This window comes from Eleutherodactylus coqui, chromosome 5 (genome assembly GCF_035609145.1).
Source record: "Eleutherodactylus coqui strain aEleCoq1 chromosome 5, aEleCoq1.hap1, whole genome shotgun sequence".
Classification (NCBI taxonomy): Eukaryota; Metazoa; Chordata; class Amphibia; order Anura; family Eleutherodactylidae; genus Eleutherodactylus; species Eleutherodactylus coqui.
The window spans coordinates 215,599,984-215,619,538 of NC_089841.1; the positions used below are offsets into that span (position 1 = coordinate 215,599,984).

Consider the following 19,555-nt stretch of genomic DNA (forward strand, 5'->3'; position numbering starts at 1 on the left):
GCATTGTTCCAGCTCCCTTATTTGAAAGATTCTTGCACACCTCGCATCAGAAACTCATCTATGTGCTGTCCAATCTCCCCAAACCCTGCAGATTGCAAGTCTGTGAAAATGGGCAAGAATAGGAATTGCAGCAATTTTATCACATGGACCATCAGTTCCAAAGAAAATTACATTTGTTTGAATGGCGTTATAGGCTGGAGCGTACGGACCGCACATGGTCCAAAAATCCATCCATTAAAACCGGGCCCTAACAGAAAGGACCAAGTGCTACAGTTTTGGGGGTTGGGTCCCTCAATAGGAACCTTCATACTTAAGAGTGCATTTAGATAGAACAGTTGAAGTACAATCAAAAACACACCACAAAAACAAGCCTGTGTTCCTATTGTGATTAGTCAGTGGCGGTAAAAATGCATGCAGCTTTTGATATGCAGTTTTAACCCTTTCCAATCCACTGACGTCTGAAGACATTCTGATTGAAGGCTGTACAGCTCCGATGTCGGAAGACATCCGGCAGGGTATTCTTACTGTAGATTACTGGCTGCTCTGTTGTCAGGACCTCTCCAGCATGTCACATACTGCAGTACTGGCTCTAGCCAGCAGATGGCGCCATTGTATAATGGCAGAAAGAGAAAGACCCCTAGGAAACCCTGAATCCAAAATTGGATTGCAAAGGGTTAATGGTTCTAGTGGACAACCAGATGCACGACTTCTTACAAGACACAGCTCTGGTAAATGTACCATAGCGAGCCGTGGGGCGTGTCCATTACATGACCAGCCGCGATAGCTACCTGCTTGTAAATGCATTGAACATGTTCTTTTCTACTTATTATTCAGAACGCCCATGGACTGCCGGAGTGCATGGAAAAGGTTCACCTCAAGACATAATTTCACTTTGTAAGGATTTTAAGACACAGACTATACATATTTTTCACTCCAATACTTGCAAACAGAATTAAAAATAAAAAAATCAGATCGCCACCGATCAGCCGATTCCCGATACAGTTGTCACCAGGTCAGCGCTGACCACAGTGTAGCAGCCCGGATTGATATTGCAGGCACAGCTGCACTGAATTCAATGGGAGCTGCACCTGCAATACCAACCAGGGCTGCTGCGCTGACCTAGTCACTGCGGCAGGGGGAATCAGCCGATCATCTATTGAGGACCTGTCAGTCATCAATAGAAAAAGATAAAAGTCCAGGAATATCCCTTTAACCCAGAACAATCTGTGCAGAGGACTGGGCACCAGTTACCTTGTTGGTGGAGACCAATTCTGTTCCGTTTTCTGCGGCTTTATAGGCACAGCATAGATGTCAGGCAGTTTTTGCGCCAGCTCCAACTGCAGAACCAGAAAAACAAAAAATGTGAACTTTTAAACATGATTTGCAACATTATATTATACAGTTGCGAAAAAAGGTGGTAAGCACTCACTCTCACAAACTTAAATACACAACATATTACGCATATTCAGGTTTTTTTAAGCACGCAATAAAAAGAACATTAAATTAATGTGTTTATTTACAGCTGTGTATTTTTCAACAGCATGTCCTATTGAAATCAATGGGTTTGTGTATTCGCTGCATATTCACACAAGAAATCAATGGGATTCCTTGCAGGGTTTTTTTGGACTTGCGTCAAAAAACACAGATAGGCAAAAATGCGCAGGGATTCTGTGTATTTCGGTCCATGAATACACCGAGTAGTCACAGACTGAAATACGCAGTACGCCTGTGTGAACGCGCCCGTAAGTTGTAAAAGTAGCAGTAATGTACACAAGGCAAATAGGGACAAATAAAGGTATATCCAGCTACGTGTGTCTATCCAAGCGACCTCAATGAAGATATAGATTTTGACATTAGGACAGAGTTTTGTACCAGTTTTAGAGGTAACAAAATTAAAGTAAATGAACATTCAGAGTGTTATTTAGTTTCAAAAGAGTTTTATTGAGTTTTTAACATTTTTTGAAGTGTTACGCAAAATAGTTCCCCGCGCAGGGGGTATACATATACAATGCTTATTTAATGTACAGTTAACATATTAGACATACGGTGTTGTAAACAGTGAAAGTAGTGTTCCACACGCATTCTAGTTTCTACTTGTGAGCCTGTGTTTATGAGGTCTTCTCTGTCTAAGTCTCCTCCTCATCTTGTGGTTGTTTTTAATTTTATTTTCTTCGCTATTGTTTGTTTTGTACTTACTCTTACGTTGCTGTTTATGTCCTATTTTTTCTTGACTAGTGTGTTTTACTAGAATTTCTTCTCCGTTTGGGGTTTCAAGCATGGAGTGACCTGCCTAGGCCCGAAATAGCTAGGTGTTCTGCCCATGGCTCCCACGTCTTGAGGAAAAGGTCCATGTTGTCTTCCCTCATGGCCGACAATTTTTCATAGAGCATCATTCTAGATATTCTGGCCTTAATTGGTTCTAAAGAAAGGATGGGTGAGAGCCACTGTGAAGCTATGTATATTTTGGTTGCCATACAGATCTGTTGTGACAATTTGTGCTGCTGGTTGTTGTACCCTTTAGGTTTGTCAGCCAGGAGACATACAGTTGGTGAGACGGGAAAGGCCTTTTTCAGGACCCCTGTTATCAGTTTTGCTACTTCTTTCCATAATCTGGTGACCAGGGGGCAGGTCCACCATGTGTGTGCTATTGTTCCCAGACTATCGCACCCTCTGAAGCAGTTTGGGGAGGTAGCAGGGGAGTATTTGTGGACTGTGGTGGGAACTAGGTATGCTCTATGTAGGATTTTTATTGCCGACTCTGCAAGGGTCACTTGATGGCTTCCTTTTGCTGTGAAAGTGCAGCAGTGATGCCAGCGGGGCAAGGACATGGAGATACCCAGGTCTGCTTCCCAGCGCTGCATAAATGGTAATTTTGTTTCTGTGAGGGGTTTGTTCATGCTTGAGTACAGCGCGGAAATTATGCCTGGTTGGAGTGGGGACCGGAGGCAGACTCTTTCGAGAGGTGTGGGGGTTGTCTGAGGCCTAGTCTTGTTTTGTAAGGTGTGTATGAAGCTGTGTATTTGGTGTAGCTCGAGCCATAAGTCTTTTGGTATCGAGTATTTTTCAGTCAATTGTTGTGGGGAAAGGATTTTATTTTGGTCTGTAAAGTGGTGGAGGAGTGTAATGCGGTTGACTCGCCACCACTTAAAGTTTTCTTCCTGGAGGCTCAGTGGGAATGCATGGTTGGGGATCACTGGTGTCAGCGGTGAAATAGGAGACATTAATTTGAATTTGAATCTGTTTTTTCTCCATATCAGGAATTGGTGGTGCGTTAGTGGAGCTTTATGTGCTATATTTATGGATTTCCAACTTCTGTCCCAGAAGATGGTTCTCAGGTCCAGTGGTCTGATAAGAGAGGCTTCTATGTCGACCCATAGAGGTTTTTTTGAGCCTGCCATCATTGAGGGGATTTGTGTTAATTGGGCTGCTAGGTAGTACTTCTTTAGATTAGGTACCGATAGTCCTCCTATTCTTTTATGGTAGTGCATTATTTTCTGTTTGATTCTAGGTTTTTTGTTTCCCCAGATGAAATGAAATATAGCTTTTTGCATATCTTTTAATTCTTTTGGGGGGATGTTTATAGGTAGGCACCTGAATGGGTATAGGAGTCGTGGTAGTATGTTCATTTTGACCGAGTTGATGCGGCCTATCCATGAGATTGTGGTTTGGCTCCATTTCTTCAGGTCAGCCTTTAGAGAGGTAAATAAGGGGGGATAATTCCATTTGTATAGTGCGTCTATATTTGAGGCTAATTTAACGCCTAAGTAGGTGATGTAGTGCGGACTAGCTTTGAATCCAAAGTTTAATTCTAGGAGTTTCTGGAGGTGTGTAGGGGTATTGTGGAGCAGAGCTTCTGTTTTGTCCATATTGACTACCAATCCTGAGACTTCTGCAAAGGAGTCCAGGATTTTTATCAAGTTTGGTAGTGAAGTGAGTGGTTTGGTTAGTGTGAGTAGGATATCATCCGCAAAGAGGGTGACTTTATACTCTTTATCTCCCGCCCTAGCCCCAGAAATATTTGGGTTCTCTCTTATCATCTGGGCCAGGGGTTCCATCGCCATTGCGAAGAGGGCTGGAGACAATGGACAACCCTGTCTCGTTCCCCTCTGGACCTTTATTTTGTTTGGTGTGGAAGAGGGTAGTTTTAGTTCAGCAGAGGGGGTTGAGTAGAGGGCATGGAGTGCTGTAATGAAGTTCCCCTTTATTCCTGCTCTATCTAACACTGCAAATAGGTAGTCCCATGAGAGGCTATCAAAGGCCTTTTCAATGTCTAGGGCCAGTGTTACTTGTGGGTTTTTATGTGACTTTGCGATATGTATTAAATTAAGGACCTTTCTGATATTGTCCGGTGCTTGTCGGGACGGTATAAAACCTACCTGGTCTTTTTTAATTAAAGTGGGAAGGAAGGCGTTTAAACGTTTGGCTAATATGCTGGTTAAGATTTTATAGTCTAAGTTTAATAAAGATATGGGCCTGTAATTCTTAGTGGAGGTATGGTCCTTATTGGGCTTGGGGATGACTGTTATATGTGCTTTTAAGAATTCTTCAGGGATTGATTCTCCTAGTATGATATTATTATAGAAACGTGTTAATGGGAGGGTGAGAGTGTGTATGAACTTTTTATAGTATAAGGCCGTTAGACCGTCCGGGCCTGGTGCTTTTCCTGGTTTTAGGTTTTTGATAGTATCTTCTACTTCTTCCACCGTTATATGTTGGTTAAGGTGTTCATTTTGGTGCTCTGCAATCTGTGGAAGCTGTATGTTTTCTAGGTATTTCTGGGGAGCGGAAGGGGATTTCTGGGGTTTGTATTTGTATAGTTTATTGTAGAAGTCGGAGAATGTGCAGGCAATTTTATCGGGGTTTGACGTGCAGGTCCCACTTTCTGTTCTGATGGAGTGTACTATATTGATTTTTTCCTTTGCTCTGAGGCGGGCTGCCAGTAATTTGTCTGGTTTGTTAGCTAACTTGAAATAGGTCGCTTGCGTCCATTGGAGTGCTTTTTCTGCCTGGGTTGTGTATAATAGGTTTATTTGAAGTTTTGCATCTCTTATTTTTTTAGTTAAGGCTATACTGGGGCGCTGCTGGTTAGCTATTTCAAGTAGTGTAAGTTGTCTTTCCAGGGCTTGTAGGGCCTGCGATTTTTCTTTCTTTTTGATGGAGGCTATTTTGGATATTTGACCTCGCATGAAGGCCTTGTGTGCTAACCAGATCCAGACTGGCGTGGAGGCTTCGTTGTCATTTGTTGCTATGTACTCATTTAATTTGTCATTTATCTGAGCCCGTGTTGTGGGATCCTTTAACAGCGATTCATTAAGTCTCCATCTTCTAGAAATAGGTTTGGGGGACGAGCTTATGAGGTGTGTGAGGACAATATCATGGTCTGACCATGCGCAGGGGATATGCCTTGATTGGGCTAGTACTGGGAGTAGATGGGTTGAAATTAGTGCCCAGTCGATTCGGGAATATGATTTATGCGGGGCTGAATAAAAGGTGTATCCCTTGTTCAATCCGTTGACCTCTCTCCAGCAGTCCGCCAATGCTAGATCTCTTAGTGTGGCTGAGATTGATGCTCTTTGTGATGGGCTTATTTTATCTATAGTGTGGGACGAGCGATCCATGGCAGGTGAGATGATCATGTTGAAGTCTCCCATCCAGTAGATGGAAGCCTTGGGTAGCGCTTTAAGTTTTCTTGCTATCAGTGTAAATAGTTTGTAGGGGTTGTTGACCGGTGCGTAAGAGTTTATTATCACCATTTTTTGTTCCTGCATTGAACCTTGTAGTATAATAAATCTGCCCTCAGGATCTATTTCTGTTTTTTCCACAACGAGGGGGAAAGAATTGTGAATGAGGGTTGTGACCCCTTGGTGTTTTTTAGCGGCTACCGAGGAGTAGGACCTTGAGTATTGTGAATGCAAGTAGTTGGGTGTGGAGGAGGAGGAGAAGTGTGTTTCCTGAAGGCATATGACATCAGGTTTCAATTTGAGGTATTGGGCAAATGCTTTCTTTCTTTTTAAAGGGGAGTTAAACCCTCTAACATTGTGCGAAATTATGGTGGCCATTGTGAGTGTGAGGGAGGGTGCCAGTTAATTCTAGATTTTTTGTGTGTTTGTTGTGGGCTCGTTTGGTGGCGGTGATTCCGCTTGTGGTGTGTGGAGATAGAATTCCATAGGTAGTGTAACATCGTATGTAAATGGTACTATAACAAACAGTTAGAGAAATGAACCAATTTGGGTTCTAAAACCCAAAAAATTCCCAAACTGAGTGTGTCCCTCTACTTTTGTAGTGGGGTGACACTCGAAGTCTGGTAGGGAGTGGGCATCAAGTTACTCCGCCCCGTCCCAGTGCAACAAAATCGTTAAATATTAACAGAAGCAGCATAACTTAGCCTTATTTTCCGATAAACCTATGCAACATTAACATTTCAGATAACCTTATCTGTATTATTGTGTCTGTCCGCATGCGACCCGAACCCCGACCGCAAATACGACACTATGGTGTCTTTTGTTATGTTATCAAGGAATCATTTTAATGCGGGTTATTTGGAGCAGGATCACACCCGGACCGACATTTGTGAGTGTAGGCCAGCGCCCGGCCTTTCGCCGTTGTTGAGGTGTTCTCGTGTAATGTCGGGCGCTGACCTTATGATAAGCTGTCCATATAGCCCTTAAAGGACTAAATTTGGTGATGTAAAGTCCAAGTAGACCTAGCTGTTGGGTGAGAAATCCGTGGGCTATCCCCGACCCCCCGAAGGGAGCCCAGGACACCCCCGGCTCCCCAACAAAGTTAAGCTAGAAAATGTAGATGATACATATCTGTCTCTGGCGTCCCGAAATCAGTTTTCTGTGATGGTCGCTCTGCGGCGTGGATTCCCCACCGTCGTCCACGATCGGGTTGGTCGTTGTGGCCTGGGGGACCTGGCCATTTCATTTGCGAAGGAGATGCGCTCTTCTTCCAGCATACGCTTGCCTTCTTCCAACGATCTGACCGAGTATGATCTTTGGTTGATGCGGACCAGCAATGCAAACGGAAAGTTCCAACGGTATCTTATATTTGCCTGCTGTAGAGCTAGGGTGATTGGTCTTAGGGTCCGCCGTTTGGCCAGGGTGGATGGTGCGATGTCGGCAAAGATCTGAACTGAGGAGGGGACCCCCGGCAGAGCGTCTAGGTTACGGGCCGCCAACAGTAATTGATCTCGCATCTCGGAGTAGTGCAGTTTTAAGATTGTGTCTCTTGGGAGATCGGTATTGGCCGGTCTTGAGAGGGCTCGATGTATTCTATCTATACGGAGAGATTCTTGCGTCACTTGTGGGAGTAGAGCGGTGAATAAGTTTGTGGCCGCTTCTTTCAGGTGGGTAACAGATTCTGGCAGACCTCGGATACGGATGTTTGCTCTTCTGCTCCGATTTTCGAGATCTTCGCATTTTAGTTCTAAAGCTTCTACTCTTTCCGCGTAATCTTCCCATCTTGTCCTCTCTTGATCAAGTGCGTCTATTATATCATCGGTTTTGTGTTCGAGATCATTAGTGCGTTGTCCGAGCTCGTTGATCTGTTTAGATAGGTCTTGCATCGCTGTTTGGAGTTCTTCTCTAAACATTTTTTTTATATGAGTAAGGAGCGTAGAGTCCGAGGCGGAGAGGTTGGCTATTTGGGGTGAAGCAGGGGGTTCAATGTTCATATCATTGCCTCGCTCCTCTCCGTTTTCTGAGTTATGGGGTGACTGCTCCATTTCCGCTAGCTGGGAGAATTGGTTGCTTGAGAACAGCTCTGGTAGTGTGCACTGGGATGCTGCTGTTTGTCCCTTATTCTGTCTACTGATTCTCCTGGACATGTTAAGTTTTCGGTGTTGCAAGGTTATTTAGTTCTGTGCTATATCCTGCTTCTGTTCTTTTGGCTGGGACCGGGGCGGAGCGCAGCTCACGGTTAGACCTTGGTCATTCCGCTAACTGCGTATGAGCCTTGCCCTGGGTAGTGGGGGGTGGTCGGGTGAGGGTGGCCCGGTTAGGTAATGCTTGTATTCTTAATTACGGATGTCCGTCCGCTGCTGCTTCTGTGTCTGCTGCTGCTTATAGAGTGACTCTGCAGTTGCGCAGTTGCAGTAGTTTTCTTTTTCGTCTGTGAAGGTGATCTTGCTTTGCAGTACTGCGCTTCTGTGTAACTTTTCTTGCCTTCTTATATGTGTTAGCAGGGGTCTGCTGTTTCTGCCCGTCACTACTTCTGTAGTCCTCCAGGCGTGCGCAGGGAGGCATAAATGTTCTGGTGGGGTTGTGTTGAAGGCCTGTTGGCTGCACGTTATTGCTGTGGGCTCTAGATACTGCTGGGTGCCCCCCTGGTTGTTAGGCAGCCATGCTGTTTTCAGGGTGAGGGGAGAGCGTGGTGTGCAGGCCCTGTGATCTGGCTGAGAGGACTCTTTGTGGGGTTGTGCTGTGGTGTTTTCACTATTTCCCTCCTCTCAGCTTCCTTCCTTCTGTTCCCACTCCCGTGGGTCTCTCCCTTGATAACCCCTATTTATGGGGTTGTAGCCCCCTCACCTCTTTCTTCCCGGAGTTCTCCGGGTGCTCTGTGGGCTGCTGCAGCTGTGCCCTTGCCTCCGCTGGCCTTCTGCAGGCTCTTGCTCGTCCGCTCCGCGGCCGGCCTTCACTTCCGGCCGGACGCGTCTGTAACTCTAGGCCGGGGCTTCACCCGGCTGAGTAGGCCCCGAAATCGCGCTTTCGGCCAGCGGGCCGCGAGAGGTCTCTTTTTGTAGCGGGGACCCTGGTGGTATTGCCACCGCTGTTTTCGGCCTCCGGGACCGGGTCAGTGAGGCGCTTTCAGCGTTTTTCACTGCCCTCGTTCAGCAGCTCTCTCTGGTGCTTCTTTTCCCGCTGCTGGCTAGCCACGCCCCCCTCAGAGTGTTATTTAGAATATTTTAACCCTTTCCAATCCAATTTGTTTTCCTAGGGGGCTTACTCTTTTTCTGCCATTCTACAATGGCGCTATCTGCTGGCTACAGCCAGTACTGCATGAGGTGACACGTTGGATAGTCTCCGACAGCAGAGAGGCTGGCAGTATACAGTAAGAGAACCCCGATGGGTGTCTTCTAACATCTGAGCTGTGCAGCCTTAAGTCATAATGTCTTCAGAGGTCAGACAGTGGATTGGAAAGGGTTAAGAGTAGTTAGAGGGGTTCTACAGGAATAGAATGAAAGGATTGGTTTCTTCTAAAACAGTCTCATAGCTTGTGTGAGATATCGCAGCTTAGACCAATTCTTTTTCGTGCAGTTGAGCTGTGAAAACAGGCAATCCACGGACAGGCGTCGCGCCATTTCTAGGATAAAGCAGCCATGTTTTTCTATTCATTGAAGTAAGGTTAATTGCTAACTGAAGATCCCGCAGCTAAAAATACACAGCTAGGTCCACATTTATTTAGGCATGGTTTTCATCTTGTGGCATCATTAAGCCAATATCTGGTAATCGCTGTGGGTTTCAAAAGTATCAAACTGGCATAAGACCAAATTTGATTTTTTTAATTTACTTTAAAAGTCCCTAAAATAGGAGGGGGAGGGGCCAGATATGAAAATTGCTAGGATTCCTGTACTGTAACCAATTTGGAAGCAAGTTAACCGAAATATTAAAGGGGTTTTCCAGTGAAATACTATTGATGACCTATCCTTAGGATAGATCATCAATAGTTGATCGTCCGGGTCCGTCGCTTGGGACCTTGACCGATCAGCTGAGTGGGCGCATTCTGTCAGCGCCCCAATAACACAGAGATCGGATAGGAAGCCTCTGCGCCAACCTCTGTGTAGTGGCCGGTGCTTGTAACTTCAGGCCCAGCTCTCATTGAAATCAATAGGAGCCGTGCCTGCAGTTACAAGCGCCGGCCCCTACATGGGAGGTCAGCACAGAGGCTTTCGCCCTAAATACACAAGGGTCGGAGAGGAAGCCTCTGCACCGAACTCCTTAGAGTGGCTGGCACTTGTAACTGCAGGCACGGCTCCTATTGATTTCAATGAGAGCTGTGCCTGCAGTTACAAATGCCGGCCACTACACAGAGGTAGGAGTAGAGGCTTCCGCTCTGACCCCTGTGTATTTGCGGCGCTGACAGCAGGCGCCTGCTCAGCTGATCGGTCGGGGTCCCGAGCGGCAGACCTCAGCCGATCAACTGTTGATGACCTATCCTGATGATAGGTCATCAATGCTATTACACTGAAAAACCCCTTAAAGATAAAATTATTTAATTTGAACGCCAATATGCCGTTAGAGACAGCTATAACAATTATAAAGGTCAATGACCACATATTTACAGGCCTAGGAAGTATTTTATGAACTGAATCAGCAGAAAAATAGAGTTTACATGGCATATCCTCAGGATAAGTCATCAATGGTTGATCATGGGGGTCTGTTGCTTCTTCTCAGGCATGCGATGTCATCTTCATTAGTCATTGTCTGAAAGCAGCTCAGTCCCATTCAAATGAATGGGTCTGAGTTGGATTACTAGGGCAGCCACTATGCAATGTATGGCGCTGCGCTTGGTATGTCCTAAAGTGACAGCGGCGCTCATCCGTGTTCAGCTGTCACTTCAACCAGTAGATCAATGTGGTGAATCCCTACCAGTCAACTATTCATGACCTAACCTGAGCATAGGGCATTAGGTAGTTCTGGAAAAACCCTTTAAAAAGCAGTGACTGGGGCTTTCACCTGTTTTATAGAAAACCTTATGAAGCCTATGAATGTCTTCTAAAATAAACTAAAATATGGGATAACGAAACAGATAATGAACCTCTTTGAGATGACCATTCAAAGTCGAAAAGGTGTCTTTTAGGTTAATACTCTTCTCAAAGAGGACCAGTATGGTGGAGCTGAAAATCTGTCACAGGAAATCTGGTCCGATAAGGGATAGGCCTCTCAAAAAGTGTGTTTTTAGGGAAGGTTTCACTGTATATGGACTTTAACCCTTTCCAATCCAGTTTGTTTCCTGGGATTCCTAGGGGGCTTACTCTTTTTCAGCCGTTATACAACGGCGCTATCTGCTGGCTAAAGCCAGTACTGCATGAGGTGACATGTTGGATAGGCTCCGACAGTAGAGAGGCTGGCAATATACAGTAAGAGAACCCTGACGGACGTCTTCCAACATCGGAGCTGTACAGCCTTAAATCATAATGTCTCAAGACGTTAGACAGTGGATTGGAAAGGGTTAAGAAGTTACTATGTTAAATGGAGTCATTAAAAAAAAATAAAAATTTTTTTTTTTTAAACTTACAGTTCAGAAGACGACACTACCTTATGTGGTTGACACAAGCATTTCTTACCCGTGCGTTTTGTGCCTCATGCAGTTCTTGTATCCTTTGTTGCCTTGCACTGTGATCCATTTTCTCAAATATTTTCACTTTCCCCAATACAGACTTAGGCGGATTTCCCACTGGATTTTCTTGCACACTATCTTCTATGCCAGCTGAGGTGGTGACTGTAACAGGAGGTTTCAGTATGGGCTTCCCAGCGATCACCGGTTTAGCAGCAACAGGAGGGGGGACAACCTTGGCAGATCCAGCGGAGGTTTCACTGCTGGCCACGCTGGAGCTGCTTCGTTTAGCATCATAACTGCGAGGAGAATCATAAAGATCATCCTTGCTTTGTGGCTTCACCTGCAAACAACAATGCTGATCATTACGCAGGCTTTAATAGGGTGAACCAGCTAAAATAACATCAAAAGACCTAGTGCAGGGTCAGGCATCGGAACTTGCATCACTTCTAAATGCGAAGTAGCCGAAACGCTCCTTTTAGGCCCAGAGCTCCTTTAGCAGGAAGGACTTGAGCCATTAGGAATCTCAAGGAAACAGTGAATTTTCAGAATCCCCCCCCCCAAGGGGGTAGTCTCATCTTATGTCGGCAAGATATGCTATAAGATTCGGAAGATGCGGATCAGACTTCTGGGACCCCTTCCAATGCTGAGAACTAAAGTCCCCTTTCCATGAGATGACTGTTTGTTGCTGATCATTGCCCAGTTTACAGTAAATATGCCCAGTGTCCGAACGCCAAAGAAAATATTTATTTATCATTCACTGCATAAAAATAGTAATTTGTTTTACGTCAAACAATTTAAACTAGTTCATACATCGGATTGCTCATATGAACCACCGCACAATACCTGCAACAAGTAAAACTAACGAGCTCTGAACAATTTGCTATGTTGTCAATCAAGCCTCTTTACAGGCAAACAATCCATCCGTGTAAAAGAACCTTAAAAGGGGGCAGAGGTCCCATCAGCCTTAACCCCGCTCAGCAGCGCTCCCGCACACGCAAGTGAATGGAGCTGTGCTGCCGCTCCCTGCGCAGTAGGTGGCTGCAAGTGCCATAGTGTAGCAGAAAAACCATAACGGCTTAATTAGCACTTCACTCCCTCTATTGTCAGGACTGTTTGCATGACAGCGGCTGGATCCCTGCTGATCCTAAGGCCTCATGTCCACGGGGAAAATCAGGCCCGCTACGGATTCTACATGGAGAATCTGCAGCGGGTCCCTCCTGCCCCGCGGACATGAGCGCTGAAAATAGGAATTTAAAAGAATTTACCCATCCGTAGCGGGCGGGGAAAGTCTTCTCTTCCTCACGGCCGGATCTTCTTTTTCAGCCGGCGGATGAACTCGTCACGGCTGCGGCACGTCGCCAACGTGCCGCGCGCATGCGCCGGGCACATCCGCCGAGCCGAAGCAAGAAAGATGCGTGAGGAAGAGAAGACCTTCCCGGTCCGCTCCGGATGGGTAAATTCTTTTAAATTCCTATTTTAGGTCTCCCGCGGATCCGGACGGCTTCCATAGGCTTCAATAGAAGTCCGCGGGAGCTGTCCCCGCGGGAGACCCGCATGAAAATGGAGCATGGTCCAGATTTTTTCATGCCCCATTTTTTTTAAAATCCCTTTTATTGACCATCCGCGGGTATTTATCTACCCCGCGGGTGGTCAATGCATCCCTATGGGGTGCGGATCCGCGGGCAGGAGAAGAGTTAAAATCCGCTGCGGATTTTAATTCTTATTTTGCCCGTGGACATGAGCCCTTAAGGGATGGCGACACTACAGAAATGCCATTTGGCCTCATGTAATATCCATATTTGGAAATGGACATTTTTCTTCAACTTTTCCATAGTAAAGTGCAATGACTTAATGTTCTAAGTAAGTAAAAAAAAAAAAAAAAAAGCGTAGAAATTAATGGTTAACATGATCTGTGTTCTTGTTACATCGAATAGCACACTGCTGATATACCTTTGGTGGTTCTGGTTTAAACGGAGGAGGACTTGGCTCTCGTAGGACTTCTCTGCTGCCCGCTTTTTTCAGGTTACTTCTTGGTTCAGGCATTGGCTTAACGATGGACTGAAGAATTATGTATGCAAAAACTGTTAATTCTGCAGGATTTTAGAAACTACTAAGTTTTTAACAATTCCCCAAGGATGTACTAGGCCAGTGTTTCCTCAAGTCGCTTGAACAAATTCTATTAAAGTACCCCGAGGGTATCAGCATTTACCACTAGAGATGAGCGAATCTACTCGTTTCGAGTAATTACTCGATCGAGCGCCGCGATTTTCGAGTACTTCAGTACTCGGGTGAAAAGATTCGGGGGGCGGCGTGGCGGAGCGGAGGGTAGCAGCGGGGAGCCCTCTCCCCCCCACTCCAACCCCCCACTCACCAACGGCGCCCCCCGAATCTTTTCGCCCAAGTACGGAAGTACTCAAAAATCGCGGTGCCTCGGGCGAAAAAGGGGCGTGGCCGAGTAGGCTCACTCATCTCTATTTACCACAGGTTAACTTACAAAAGAAAAATGGCATAGCGGTTTTTGATGCAGGTTTTTTTTTTAAGCTAAAGCCAGAAATTGATCTAGTACGAAATAGAAATGTAAGTCATTCCTTTCTCATCCACAGCTGGCTTGGGTTTCAAAACCATTGCATCAAAACTGTAGTGAAGTTTTCCAATATATGTTGTGCGTGAAACTACCCAGATTGCAAAAGTTCACACACTGATATTAGTGTCAGATCCTTGTTGGATTTTGCCAATGGACACCAAAATTTGCAGTAGAAATCCAAGCCGGAGCCTCAGAAGGTTGCCATGGATTTACATGCAGATATAACTCCAGTCAGCGTGGCAAATCCAAGGGCAGCACAGATTCAGCATGAACACAGAGCCAATTCTTTTTTTCCCACAATGTGGAAAAACCTGAAAATCAGGTAAAAATTGTTGTCTAGTACAAAAGTACAGAATGCCAGCGCACCCGCTTATTCCAAATTCAAACACGGAAAGAGCCTTGCTAAGACCTCCAGATTCTCTCAAAGACCAAAAGCTCCAGCTCCCATGAGGAGTCCGTAAAATCCTTCTTTATAATTAGGACACCTTTTTTAAAAAAACATGACAGAGTTCACACTGAAACAAGTTGGAATTTTGTGTCCAATGCATTTAAGAGTTAAATCATAAAATCACAGAGGTGAGAAAAAAAATGCACAAAGACACAACTTACTGAAAACGAAGCCAGATACAATATGGCGGTCATCTTGGTATAGGTTCATATTGTGCAGACTGGGTTTGTCAGCAGTCACCCCTCCGCCACCCTGGGTTGAGTTGAGTGGCTGCTCAATCAGTCGGCACATGAACATTTTGGTCCTCTATATTGCAATCGGGCTTGCTGCATGCTACCAGGGTATATGGTGATTGGGCCTTCCCTGCAGTATATATCTTGTACCGGGCTTCATTTTCTGTATGTTGTGTCTAAGTGTTAATCATGGCCGATTAGATCTTTACAACAGGATCTATAAATACTAAAAATCCCTGTATTACCAAGGGCCAGATCCACCCTGGGCAGGGGGTGCACAAAAAGCAGAGAGATGGAATTATTATCCAGAGATAACTTCATGCCGCTAGACATATAGAAATATGTGGTCATATGCAGCCAAAACAGAGTACCGCATACGCGGTTGTCATAATACAGAATGATTTTACGGAATCATCGTGGGAGCTTGACTTTTTGGAAAAATTGCTGCCTCTAGGTAACTGAACTGATACATACTTGTTATTAGTTTTAAAAAAATGTAAAAAAAAAAATCCACGTGGAATGTTTAATACCCCAACATTGTTGTAAGCCGCCAATATACTTTTGGTAAAATTACAAGTTTACCTCTTTCCAACAGAGTGTCGGCCCTCGTCCGATATTAAGATGTCCCCGCATCGCTCTGATGTTGGACGAGGGCCGACACAGGTTTCTAACAGAATGCAGGACAGAGCTCCTACGTCAGACAGAGCGCTGTCCTGCACACTGCATATGTATGTTACAGTACAGCCTCCGCCATCGGAGCGCTGTCCTACACTACTAAAAACATACATTTGCACAACAGCCTCAGACATTGGAGCGCTGTCCTACATACTGAAACATACATATGCAAAAAAGCCTCAGACATTGGAGCTCTGTCCTGCGTGTTGTTAGAAACATGTGTGTTAGCTCCCGTCCGACATCAGAGCTATGCTGGGACTGACATTGGATTGGAAAGGTTTAATTTGAAAAAAAATTGCTAATAAAATCATGACAGGGTAAATGCACATGGGCGGAAATTCCGCGTCGAGATCTCCCGCAGAACTTCCGCCTGTGCACACTGCCAAAGGATTGCATTGGTTTATACAATCCTATGCAGACCGCCGCAATTTGATCGCGTGAAAACTAGCACAGTGAACAAATCACGGCATGTCCCATTTCTGTGCGAGCCTCGCAGGGGCCGCACAGAAACGACAGCCTCTGCTCTGCGGATGCATGGCTGTGCGCCAGCCGGCACATCGCAGAGCGGAAAGAAGACACCGGAGGAGGTGAGCTGCGTGTCATGGGTCGCATCCTGCTGCAAGAATTCTCGCAGTGGGATCCGACCTGGCTGTCTGCATTCACCCTAATCTTTAGGTGTTTCTGTTGAGTAATTTTAAGGAATCCACTGAAAACAAATAAAGAGCTGGGGAGTGTGCGGGTGGCAGGGAAACTGGATTGGAAAGGGTTAACATACCTCTTCAGGATGGAAAGGCTCAGATGACCGGCTAATTGCTGAAACTAGTACTGGATCATCCACAATCTCATCCAGCTCATTATCCGTATATGCGCCACCTTCACCATCAGTGTCTTCATAGTCGCTTATTAATCTGCTGTCACAGCTCAAGTAGTCCGCGCCCATGGCAGTCAAATAGGACATCCGGTCGTCATCCTCATCCGTTCCATCTACCTATGGGTTTTATAGGACAATTTAAAGACAGAAAAGAAATTAAATTAGATTCACAAACAACAAAACTATGTCCAGTCCAGCGGCTGAATGTGTTCCTAGGAGGGGGTCTATGAGCCAGAGCGGAGGACCACCCTGCGAGAGCGGCTGCACACGGTCAGAGCCGGCCTGTCTGTGCATTATAGGGTTGGGCAATAATTAGAATAGCCAGCATGCAAGGTGACATTATGTCCTGTGCAACCGAAATGTATGTACCAATTAAAAATATTGTCTTCAGACTCAGCAGGTTAAATATATATATATACACACAGACACCAGATTAAAAATATATATACATCCTACTGCAGAACAAATACCAACTTATGAGCAATGCCTCTCTGAAACGCCATAGGTCTCCAGACAATACACCTGTATTTCGCACTGTATTCCTCACTCGAAGCAACAGTCTAGTAGGATATGCAGTACAACTTATAGGATCGGTTGGCGCATGCTGCAGATACAAAATGTTGTATGCTTCCAATATCTACGTCCTCATTGAATACTACAGAGTGCATGAGGTCTTTGAGCTCTTCTATAGTAATATCTCATTATGGCAATTTAGGCTCCACTCACATCTATGTTGGCGGTTCTGTTCGGAGCCTTTTGCAGAGATCCGACACAAAATCCCAGAAGAGATAGCACAGCAAGCTGCACTATTTTGTCTTGGAAGATAATAGTGGAACTCGTCAGACCCCATTATAGCTAGTGGGGTCCACTGAGCGCGGCTTGGGTTCGGCATGTTCCAGATCTGGCGGTTTTAGTAATTTCATTTTTCAGCTTTGGAGTTGAACAACTGAAATAGACTGGAACTGCGGTGCACAGATAAGAATGGGGCCTTTCCCATACAGCAATGACATAATGACCCCCAAGGCAAACTGTGCTGAAGGCAATGCTGCAAAGCACTTCTGTAGGAAGAGGGAGATTGTGATCCCGCTGTATGGAGTTCTAATGAGACCACATTTGGAATACTGAGTTATGTCTGTCAAAACCTTAAAACCACTGCATCATATAGAAAGCCCCTAAAGAAATAGAATCCGTACCCTTCCTTCTGACACCCAGACTGCTTCCCTCTGCTGGTCTTTGATCACATCCTTCAAGCTTCCATACCAGCTGTCATTTGACGCATTTAAATTAATGGTGGCTGTGTGGAAAAGGGGAAAATCATTAATAGTGAATAGACATTAGACATGTAAAAATGATTTGGGTGTTCCAATCTCAGACTTTTATGGCATACGTACAGAACACGCTATAAAAGTTTGGTAAGTGTGCACCGGCCATAAATTAGGCTCCTCTGAATGCGGTGGCCAGAATGACTGAAATGGCCAAACACCCTGTGCTAAGTAACTTCTGAAACTGCCATAGTAACGAATGGGAGTTACTGAAACTGTGCAGTAATGTGATCCAGCTGTTTCTGTAACCAAGGTGCTGGAGAAACAGCATACAGCAGATCATTGTGCCACGCAGTTTGCATAACTCCCATTGACTTCTATGGGAGTTATGGAAACAGCAGAGCTCAGCAGAGTTTGACTGTTTGCCAAACTAGAAACACTGCTGATTATGTAGTGTCTGGGATGACAGAGATGGGAACACCGCTTGAAACAAGAGCTCGGACAGAAAGCTGAAATAAGGATTTTATAGTTTTGGGTTTTTTTTTTTTAAACGATTATTCACACTTGTACTACAGATAATTCTCAAACTCATCTAGGCGAGCCACATGCATCCATCAACTGTACAGACCATGAAAGGAGGTTTGTGTGTGTGGTTAAAAACTTCATTAGTTGCTGATATGAGGTGAGCAATCTTCATAGCACCAAAGTAGCCAAATAGGTGAACCCGGCACTCCAGAAGGTTGTAGACTGGGCGCCAGCTCATATTTGCTTTTATATTCCATTTTTTGTCGACTAGGTTCTAGAGAGCTGAAACCCAGTCTATAAACTTCCGAAGCACCCGATTCACTTGTGTGGCAAATTTGGTGCAGATTGGTCCAGTCGTTTAGCCGCACGTAAAGAAAAAAAAAAACTGTAGAAATTCATTTTTATGGCCTCCTGCATATGGGCGGGTTGGACCACGCATGTGGGATTCCCGCAGCGGAGTTCGACCCGGTGCCTCGCCGGTGACCCCAAGTTTATCTGTCTGTCAGCTTCGGCATACGGTGCAGATGTGCTGGCTGGCACTCAGTCCCGCATGCGCAGTAGCCACCGGCGCTGGGGGGGGCGGCTTGTATCCCATGATAATTCCGCAGTGTTCACTGCGGAAGTGCTGCAGGGCTGATGGCTTTCATTGACTTCAATGGAAGCCGGCCGTGCGTAACTTGCATTAAATCACAGTATGCTGTGATTTAATCTCTGCAAGCGGAAGATTGCAATCGATTCCCGCTTGTGGATATGAAATGGTGTTCTGCCATTAAATACAATGGGCTGTATTTGCTGCAGAGTCCGGAGGTGGAGGCCCGCCGCCGGACTCCGCAATGCAAATATGCCTGTGTGCAGGAGGCCTATGGAAGAGATTTCTATTTCATCATGTGTACAGTCAATGGATACATATAAAGCCTGGATTCACACACAGTCATGCCCAAGACTGACATTTTAGTGTTCCAGTTTTACGGTGGGCAACATAATAGGAAGCCAATATGATATACCAGAAATGTCCAATGGATCCAACCTCAATGGCCGCCTTATTGCATTAAAGAATGGATAGTTTCTAGCACAAAACAAGGGTCACACGTCCACAGCTTGCTGAACAGTTGGAGGCAGCCAGAAGGTGGGACACCATCTTTTAGACACTTAGGGTATGGATTATGTCTTAAGTTGGAAGACCCATCTACACTCTCTTGCAGCCCCCAATAGTGTGCGAATGTTGGTTGTATAGTCAAAATATTCACTATTCCATAAAATCTGTGGATAAAGTTGTAGTTCGTGGATTGTTGGGTCTTGGCTGCCAGAAAAACACTCAATGAGATGCCAATGTAACATGGAGATAAAAGCACTTCATCATGTCGTAAGTTTAGGAAACGCGGAAGAGTGTTATAAAAGTGATTTGCCCTCCTTACCTGTAATGAGATGCGCACACGTCTTCTTCAGCTTATTTGCCTGCTCATATAGCTTCCGAGAACTCTTGTTTGATGTCGGGCATAATCTTTGCCTCATAGTTTTAACTCCTTGCTTGCTATCTGGATTAAATAGCACAACTATAGGGAACCACTGAGTGTAGTTGAGCAAGTCCACCGCTTTGGGCGTAACATCCATAAGAGCATGTTTATCCTAAACAAAAGTGGACAGAAGAGGCAATAGAATTTAACTAGTTGGAAAAAA

At 45.3% G+C, this 19,555-nt stretch overlaps 1 protein-coding gene across 1 annotated transcript in view; it reads right to left on the reverse strand.

The window, feature by feature from the left end:
- Positions 1 to 19,555, reverse strand: part of TJP2 (tight junction protein 2) — a 121,599-nt gene that overhangs the window by 1,927 nt on the left and 100,117 nt on the right. The window contains exons 18-23 of the mRNA XM_066604196.1: positions 19,294 to 19,504; positions 17,285 to 17,385; positions 15,996 to 16,208; positions 13,231 to 13,338; positions 11,288 to 11,620; positions 1,252 to 1,337 (exon numbers count right to left, since the gene is read on the reverse strand). Of these exons, the coding sequence (XP_066460293.1) occupies positions 1,252 to 1,337; positions 11,288 to 11,620; positions 13,231 to 13,338; positions 15,996 to 16,208; positions 17,285 to 17,385; positions 19,294 to 19,504 (1,052 nt within the window). The remainder of the gene's footprint in view (positions 1 to 1,251; positions 1,338 to 11,287; positions 11,621 to 13,230; positions 13,339 to 15,995; positions 16,209 to 17,284; positions 17,386 to 19,293; positions 19,505 to 19,555) is intronic.